This window comes from Physcomitrium patens, chromosome 14 (assembly GCF_059467195.1).
Source record: "Physcomitrium patens ecotype Gransden chromosome 14, ASM5946719v1, whole genome shotgun sequence".
Taxonomy (NCBI): domain Eukaryota; kingdom Viridiplantae; phylum Streptophyta; class Bryopsida; order Funariales; family Funariaceae; genus Physcomitrium; species Physcomitrium patens.
This window is the reverse complement of record NC_143423.1, coordinates 7,660,924-7,670,273: the sequence shown is the minus strand read 5'-3', so window position 1 is coordinate 7,670,273 and position 9,350 is coordinate 7,660,924. Positions and strand designations below refer to the sequence as shown.

At 34.8% G+C, this 9,350-nt stretch overlaps 1 protein-coding gene across 1 annotated transcript; it reads right to left on the bottom strand.

Moving 5' to 3' along the window:
• Positions 1-263: 263 nt before the first annotated feature.
• Positions 264-4,229, bottom strand: LOC112291910 (zinc finger protein CONSTANS-LIKE 10). The gene is made up of 6 exons (XM_024539892.3): positions 3,846-4,229; positions 2,621-3,498; positions 2,151-2,510; positions 1,735-1,971; positions 1,215-1,561; positions 264-1,102 (listed from the first exon to the last, which is right to left on the bottom strand). Exons 2-6 carry the CDS (start codon positions 3,173-3,175, stop codon positions 982-984), a joined length of 1,620 nt encoding a protein of 539 aa, XP_024395660.1. The 5' UTR covers positions 3,176-3,498; positions 3,846-4,229; the 3' UTR covers positions 264-981.
• Positions 4,230-9,350: the final 5,121 nt, after the last annotated feature.

The window sequence follows — 9,350 nt, the reverse complement described above, 5'->3', positions numbered from 1 at the left end:
AACCCATTCATAAATCAGTTTTGATTCTTTTACATCTATCATTACATATCTGCAAATTTTCACAATGCTTGTTGAAGCAACCCCCAACACTTGACCTTCTGAAATGAATGTAGTACATATTGGTTGTGGCGATTGGCAAGAGAAAATAGAAGCCAAAACATGCACAAAAATCTCACAACAAGCAACTTGTTGGTAGTGTGCAGGAAAAACCCACCAGCGTGAGACAAATGCAGGCATGTATAAGCAAAGCACAGATGCAAGTCTTCACAACAAAATGGGAAACAATCTTCGTTGCTAAAGTGAGCCAATACAAAATGAGGATCAGTGATGGAGCTCACTCAAACTCCAGTCCTGCCTAAAGCCTTCAGCTGCTATGTTAACTTTTCAGAATGATCTAGTAGTGTACAAAATAATAAGATATAAATATCATCATCAACGAGACCAAAAAATATATCAATAAAAATCTGCACTTGGTGCACACACTACCCACAGCTGATGCGGCATCAGCTTCATCTCTAGACTGTCGGTGTTCAGAAAATTGCCGCTGTAGGCATGCCTTCTTACTCTACATGTCAATCTTCGGTATCGTACCTTGCAAACTTTTCCATGCTAAACACCACCATCTCTGTCGAACATGGATGTAGTTATCAAATCACGTGTCTACCAATTTGTTGTCTGTATGTTGTACAACCATGAATATGATCAATCTGTCAGCACTCGTTTCCACCACCTCGCCTCATCATGCTCAACTCACCGCAGCTGCTTGTGATAACAATCAACCAGCCTCACTGTGATCGATCACATGCCAATACAGATTGTTATACTGACAGTGCACCTAGCGTGCATCACAGCTTTGTCTAAACCTTTGCTACAGGAAGAGGTAGACATCCGGGAAGAATGCGAACGACAGGCGATGCATTTACATCATGAGATTTTAATAAATGAAATCTCTGGGAGGATTTTCGTGTGTTTCTAGGACCATTAGAAGGGAATCGCTAGATCGTAATCGTAAGCTTGACCCACTTTTACAAACCTCCCTTTCACCCTTCTGCGGATGTCTGCTCGAGCTTTGCGGGATTCGTATCGAATCTTCTTGCCGAAACTGTTGCAGTGTCGTAGTGTTAGTCATGAATATAATTGGGGGGTAGTAAAGTAAACTAGAACTATGGAAATTAGGATTAATCAGCTGAGGTAACAAGAGGAAGTCGAGGTACCTGCGTATCTTTTTCTTCTCCTTGTAGCGGAGCATGGCTGAGTCTCGTGCTTGAGCAAATGTTACACTATCTGGGCTTCCGGAGCCCAAAGAAGTGTATGTGATGGGAGCAAGGACCACGGATGATGCATCACACTCAACATAGTCGCTGCTGTCCCCACTGGGACCAGAACCTGCTAAAGACATGCCGGAATTCTCTAGCTCATTTGTGAACTGCATGACCATGTTACTCATATCCATGTCGTCCAGAGTCTTCCTCCCTAAATGCACACCGGCTTCTCCTTCAACTGGGTCTGGACCCAACGCTAACCCCTTTAACTCATCCTGAAAGTTGGACTGGTCATTACCCTGCAAAGCACAACAAAAAACGAAAGAGTATGACCACTCCGGTCCCGGCAATACCTCCGCAACCCTCAACCCCTCGGCTAAATAGATCGTCAAGGATGTAGACTGATTTCAAAGAAATCAGTCATGGCTAATTACAAGAATTGCAAGGGTCTTGGTCCATCGCAGGGTCTTACAGTGAGAGGTCTTAAGATGTCTGACTCAGGGATGCTTTGCATCTGAGAGGAATTCGTTGTGGCTTCATTCATGGGCACACAGCCAGGGAAAGTTGCTGCAGTGGGGTCCTGAGTGCTTGAAAATATGTCCTCGTAGTTTCCGAATGATAGATTCACATCAGAAATATTAAACCCAGAGCATAAATCACGCTCGTCCTCCTCACACATTCCTATGTCTTGCATGTTCTGACCCCAAATCTGCCCGCAAGGACTCGATGTCAGTAATTAAAGGGAGAGAGTATGATCTCGAAGATATCGCAAATGAATGAAATCCAACGCCGTTACCATGCAACATGCGACCCAAGCATGAAGCACATAGAAGGTGTATGGATGGGTTTTATTTTGTGCAATAGTTCCGAAGTGTGAGAGAGTTAAACCTGATTCGTTTGATTGCTGGGGATGCTGCGCCAGAACGCATCCGTGCCTCCCTGGTTGTCATTAGCTTCAACCTCCAACTTGACTGCTTGAGCTTCCACTGACCCTTTGTTTGCCTTGTTCACCACGGGGAGGGAGCTTTGGGCGGGCTCATGATCCGAGTGTTCACGAACAGGAACCGCATGATGGTCGAGCAACTCTTGCTTTTCGAAAACGATTTTCGAAGGATGGGATTTATAGAGTGAAACAGGGATTTTCGATTTGGTGCTTGGAGCTGGATCCTGAGCTCGCAGTTTCTCTAATTGTTGGAATACTTCTCTCCCATGTCCCAACTCTTGAGTAGTGATTGTGGAGACCAATTTCTGATATCAAAAAATATCAGGCCAAAGTTGGTTTCATGAATGAAACCGCATCTCTGTACAGCACAAGTGAGATGCATAGGGATCGAACGAGAATATGCAAGAAGAATTACCTTTAGGGGTGGAGGCGGCCCTGAGCCAGACATGTTAGCATCAATCTTTGAGTTATCGTCCATTCTCTGCGTATCGACACTCCAGCTCCCTCTCGCGCCGGAGCGAGCACTTGGGTTTGGTGCTACAGCTCCATTTCTTGACTCCAATGAGTACTGCACGCCTTCCTTGGAAGATGACGATGTTAACATATCTCCGGCACGCTTACGAGGTTCATTGGCCTGAGACGCCCACAGAATAGCAAGCTCGGTTGCAGAGGGACACCCAGTGAAACACTGAAAACTATGTCGCTGGTGTTGATCGGTACCCAAAGCGAATTTATGCTTATTGTCGTCGCAAGTTTCACAGAAAGACGAGTGGCAAGATGAGCAGCGCACCACTGCAGGACGAACATTGCATGAATGACACAGCAAAGTACGGGGATGCCGCTTCGAAAGCGCATTTGCACCATGGACATGCCGATCGCATGTGAGACATAGTCGAGCAGAGTCCGCTCGGCAGTGCACAGTTGCACAGGCCTCGCTGCAAAACTCACAAGCTGCTGGCATCGTGAACATTTTCGACTTCAAATTCCTAGAAAACACTACTCCAATAAATTCACTTCGTTGGCAATTTCATGCCAGACCTTCAACCAAAATATCTTCGTTTCCACGTTCAGCTCCTTGGTATGTTATTGTCTTCAGACAACAACGCTAAATTTCCCAGTGCTCGAAATCTTCTAACCCTGACCTTCACCACTTGTTAATGTCGTCAAACTCCTCTTTTGAGCTAATTCGAAAACGAGTATATACAAGACTGCAAACTCATCCTCCGCAACACAACTTGGTCCACAAAATTTTGCACAAAATGTAGCTCCACCTTCCACCATACACCTCAAAAACTGGAAACAAAATAGAATATTAGTTTCAATACAACCGAGGTGGCCTTTCCTTCTTGAGTCGACACATACAGCCACAGGCTTCGATTTCACCAGTCTTTGGTTACACGCAAAGCCATCCCTCACGCTCGAGATCCATGAAACCATGCACCAAAATTGCAAAACTGACCCCAAGTCCCCAAACTCCCGTGCAGCTCACAAGATGTTGAATTGACCAGCCCATAATTCATATCCACAAACTCTACTCACACGTCTATCACCTTTCCAAACTAATACACACAAAGCCCACGCGGCACGGAACACCGATACAAAAAATCACCGAGACTCCTTCAAAGCGCAAGGAAGCTGACCTTTCAGTTGCAAATTGCTTGCAGCAGTTGCCTGCGCTTCCTCACCGATAGCAACAATGCAACTGCCTATCCAAAACTTTCCTGTACCTATCTCGTTCCTTTGCTGCAGAAAAAAATACAGATCACAAGTCCCAATTCGCTCCAACCCAGCTCCTCTAATCAACCCTGTCGCCTCCGTTAGCCTACACGAAAATCCGCAACCAGAAAAAACCCGAACTACCTTCTCCACTCACACCCGATCTCGTCACTCCACGACGTGACTGAAACCAGCAACTTCATTGACAGAAGCTCGAGCTCGTCTCCAACTCTTCCAAAACTCATTTGAAACTGGATCGAGTGGAATTGCTGATGAAGTTGTCGTAGCTGAGTGGAGAAAGCTCTGGCGGCGAAGCCGCTCGATCCCTTTGCGTCAACGGTCCCAGACGGTTTTGCGAGAAAGGAGTGATGAGATAACAAAAAGCGTCGGAAAAAGGGAAGCTCCACGAGGAAGGGGACACTGCAGCCCAGTGCTGATTGCTCTGATCGATCCCACCGGCACATCGCCATTGATCGACGACGACGACGAGGTCGATAACGACTCTGGCGACGGCGAGGACGATGACCCCGACCACCCTCAACGTTGCTGCGCTTCGCGCATGAACGGAGCTGCCAGCTCGGCAATCCCACGTCCTCTCCATCTGCCAGGTGGCACTAAGGCGGTTCTGAGTTATCCAAGTTCACATCGCAGCTGGGTTTTAGAATGTTGCTTTGATCCTACGTGTACTGGAGGGAAAGATTGGCATCTGGGTTCGTCAGGCGGGAACCGCCTTCTTGACGCTGCCCCTATTGTAGTGTCGCGGCGGGAACCACGTGGCATGAGGGTTGGTTGCGGATAAACGAGCGAGGGTGCGGAAAATGTATGGATGTAAAGTAGAACTCCGTTGGTTGGGAGTATTGATCTTGGATTTTTGTGTTTGGAAAAATGAAACAACTTAAGATATTCAACTTATATGTTTCCATTTTGTTTGTTTATTTATTTACCTTTTCTTTTCTTTTCTTTTCTTTTCTTTTGTTAGTTAGTTTGTTTGTTGGTGGATTGAAGTTCTTTATGAGAAAACATAAAATATATTGCAAGATTTTGAATATAGTAATTATAATCAATACATAAATATATATATATATATATATTTCATGGATTTGATGATTTTGTGTTCATATTCAATGCAAAAATTACACCATTGATTTTTCAGAAACAAGTTGCAAAAATATAAGTGACAGCATTCAAGTTACCAACCTCATATTTTGTCTTGAATCTTTTCCAACTATTGTCAATGGTTTCTATCTTATGAAACTTTATGACGTGATTCTATTTTTGCAAAAAGATTGTCTATTTGCCATGTAAAAAAATTGCATTCATAATATGCCAAAACATTCTTATTGATGTGCTACACACATAGTAGGTTTACAAATAAGAAAAAAATAATTTGCAATTAAGACATGAGTGCAAATTCGCAATCAATTACAAAGGTCTTTGGTATGATTCCATTAGCAAAATTTTTTTGTACTTGTTCCAAAGCCTAGATGTAATCTGCTTCTTTTTTATCTTTAAAAATATAGAGTAATGTCAAGCCCATGGCATGTAATAATGAAATACAAAATTTGTTGGTCTTATAGCTACAGTCTAACATGAAGACATAAAGATAGTTACAAGTTAAGCAAATTATAGATACATATAGAAAAATCACATTAAGAAATTTATTTTGATATCACATGTGTAGTCATATTGATAGTTAGAGGCTTGTATTATACTAAAGGGTGTAACAATGGAAGTGCAACCTTGCAGTCTCTTGTATTCCATAGATACACATTCATTATATATGCATTTATATTTCCTTGCCTAATGGAGATCAACACCACATCTGGCTTGGTTCTTGCAGTAAGAAGACTCCAAACATGTGTGCATGTACAAGAACTGAGGTGCCATGTTGTAGGATATACAAACATATATGTTATTTGTGGATGATTATGTGTGTCAATTTTATTGGAAATAACCACTAACCCAATTTTTTATTGCATTGTACTATTGTTTCAAAGGAATAATTGGTGAGGTGAGTATGTTAGTGCCATGTACTAATTATAGTTTTGTCAACATGATGCCCCTCTCTTTATTGCATTTGAACTAATCTTTGTTGTTGTTCATTGATCACTTTTTAACAATGATGTAACTACAAAAAATGTAAATTATTGGATGTTGGTGATGAGATCTTTAAGTGAATTGTATTGGCAATTAAGAAGAGAATCCATGTTGCAATGTAATTCCAAGCTTGTTCTCTTTAATATTATCTATCTTTTTTTCTCTCTTTGTCTAACTTGTTCTTTGTTTTTTATTTTCTAGCTTAATCTTGCTCTATCACTTTTTTAGTGCCTCTCTCAACCATAGGCTTCAATGGAGTAGTAATAGACTTGCAAGTAAGATGAAAAAAAATAAAATATGAGAGAGACAATTTTGGAGATTAGGATTCTAAAACAAAATCCTTTTAATTCAAAATCAGGTTTTTAGAAATAAAAGTCCAAAAAATTTCTCTCCAAAGGCTCTATTCTTTAAGACCCATGCAAAAGAATTGCTATTTGTTCCTGTGCATTGCCTTGTTAGCAGGACCAAAGACAGAGGCTGTTGAGCCTCTTTGAATCCTTTGCAATTATAGCAGGCATTACTTAAGATGTAGCAATATTAATTAGGGATGTAATATTAATAATTCTTTATCTATATATATATACATATATATATATATATATATATAGATATAGATATGATATGCTTTTATATTTTTGTGAGTACATATATTATCAATATATAAAAAATCATTAAAATTAAAAAATATAAATCAATGCATTTTAGTATTGTATTTTATTCTTGAGATATTATTATTGAAATTAGATTCTATATTCTAATTGTTTTGGTAAATCAAAACATCTCATTTATTCTTTTAAATGAAAATCTAATGTCTCTATTTTTTACCATTATAATTAAATAAAAAAAATCATAAGTAAAAAAAATACAAAAAATAAATTAAATAAAAATAAGATGATACATACTACTTTTCCAATACAAAAAAATTATAATAAATAAATTTAAAATATATAGAATGTATTTTTAATTAATAGTTTTTGGTTAAAACACTTTAGTTTTATGAATGAAAAATTAATAATAATTGTATTTTTTTTAGTATATTTTCGTATAGAATGTAAATGCATAAAACAAAAAACATTATCATTGTATCAAATATCTATATCTTATAGATTTTTAGTTTTAAAAAAAAAAAAATCATTTAGAAAATCCGAAAAAAAGTAAGAGAATTCTATTTTGAAGGAATTTATAAATAGGCACAAAATCACACATGTATACAAAACTCAAGACAAAAAATTTGTAAATATTTTTAAAATCCTAAAAATAATTATAAATCTATTTTTTAAAATGATAGAGCCATAAAAATTCTTAAGGATTGCTTAAAAAATGCTCCAAATATCTATAAAACAGGGTTTAAATTATTTTATAAGGGTGCTACTTCTGCTTTTTGAGCCAATAAAGAGCTAATATTTATATTTTCTTCTACTAATTTTTTGAAAAATAATATAAAAAATATTAATAATAGAAAAATCTCCATATCCATATATTCAGTAGATAAAATAGTCATAATTATGACAATTTTTTCCTTGACTTAAATTTTATTTGAACCACTAAATGTATTTATAAATGTATTTTCTACTACAAGCTAATAGATGTTCTTCCATCAAATACATTTCACATACAAAAAAATCAAAGTATAATTTGAATTTTTAAATTATTACTTATTATATAAATATAGGTGTTATATTCACTATTGAATCTATTATTTCTTATTAGACCTTACAATTACCAATGATATCTCAAATGTAATAATATCTAATATCTATGTCTTCTATCTAGAATAATATACAATATTTTTTTGCAGATTGACAATTCTTTGATTATAACAATATAATAAAGTTTTATCTTATATTACACACAATCTACCATCAAGTCTTCTTAAACACATTCCTTTATTAGTTTTTTTTGTGATAGCCATATAATTTGCTTAAATTATTGAAAGTGTTGCAGTAGATTGTAATGTAGTCTTTAAACTTAAAAATTCATCAAAAATTGTAAAGACATAATTTGTAGTATATCTTCTTTAATCCAAGTATTAAATACAATCAATATCAATAAATCTTATAATTCTTCTTCTTTTTTTATCTTTTGCATGAAATAAGGGATAATAATTTATAATTCTTTTAAAATAAAAAATATAAATTTTATTAATTTTCAATATTTTTACCTAAGATTTGTCATATATCTAGTCATTATATATATATATATATATATATATATATATGTGTCAATTTTTTTATACAACTAATATGTCATTAATACAAAATAAGTATAATATAGCCATATAGGTTAATGATTTGTAATTTTTAAAAATAAAAGTAAAAATAAAAATAATTAAAAATATATTCTTTTTCATAATAAAACTATCAAATTTCTTAAACAAATAGTTAGAACTTTACTTCAATAAATCTAATGATTTTTCAACCTACATGCAAAATTTTATTTTCTAAGTCTTTAAAATTCTACAACCTAAGTATTATAAGTTTTTGTTTTTTAATAATTTATATAAAAAATTAGAAATATATGATTTAAAATTTTTAATTACGTTATAAACCTATTGCCAAAATTTTATAAATAGAAATAATTTAATATCTATATATATATATATATATATATATTTCTTTTTGAGCATGTCTTTTTATACCAATCTACTCTTATACCTTGTTCTACTAATTTCAAGAAGTTTTTCTTAGAATATTTTAACATATTTTCTTAATATAAAATTATATATATTTGTATATATATACACACCAATTTGGTTTCTAAAATTAAAATCTATTTTTTATCTATTATTATCTTCTATTCATATTATTTATTTTGCATGGTTTTTTAAAAAATAAGAGGTTACTATTTTCATATATAAATAATCTCTATTATATTTGAATAGCAAAATATATCTTTATAACTATATATATATATATATTTATAATTTTAGATTTTATCTATATTTATTATTGACAATTTTAAATATAATAGAATGTAAAGTCTTCTTTAAGTTATGTAAAGGTTCAAGGACACTAATATCTTTCCTAAGTACACTAAATTTAATTTAATTTTTTTCTCATTATATGGATATGTATCTCTTAATATTAAAATTTTCTAAAAACTATGCATTTGTTTTCATAATAAACTTACTTACAATTAGATTATACATGTTGTATCTTTTAACAAACTTTCAATTATTTAAGAAAATATATTTTTTATTCGTATGGTCAAACTTTTTTTTCTTGTTAAGAATATATATATCTATATATATATTGGACATCCAAAAATTCCAAGCTTAAAAAACTTATGAGTCTAATACTCCATATTTCATCTTAAAGTTTCTTATACTTATT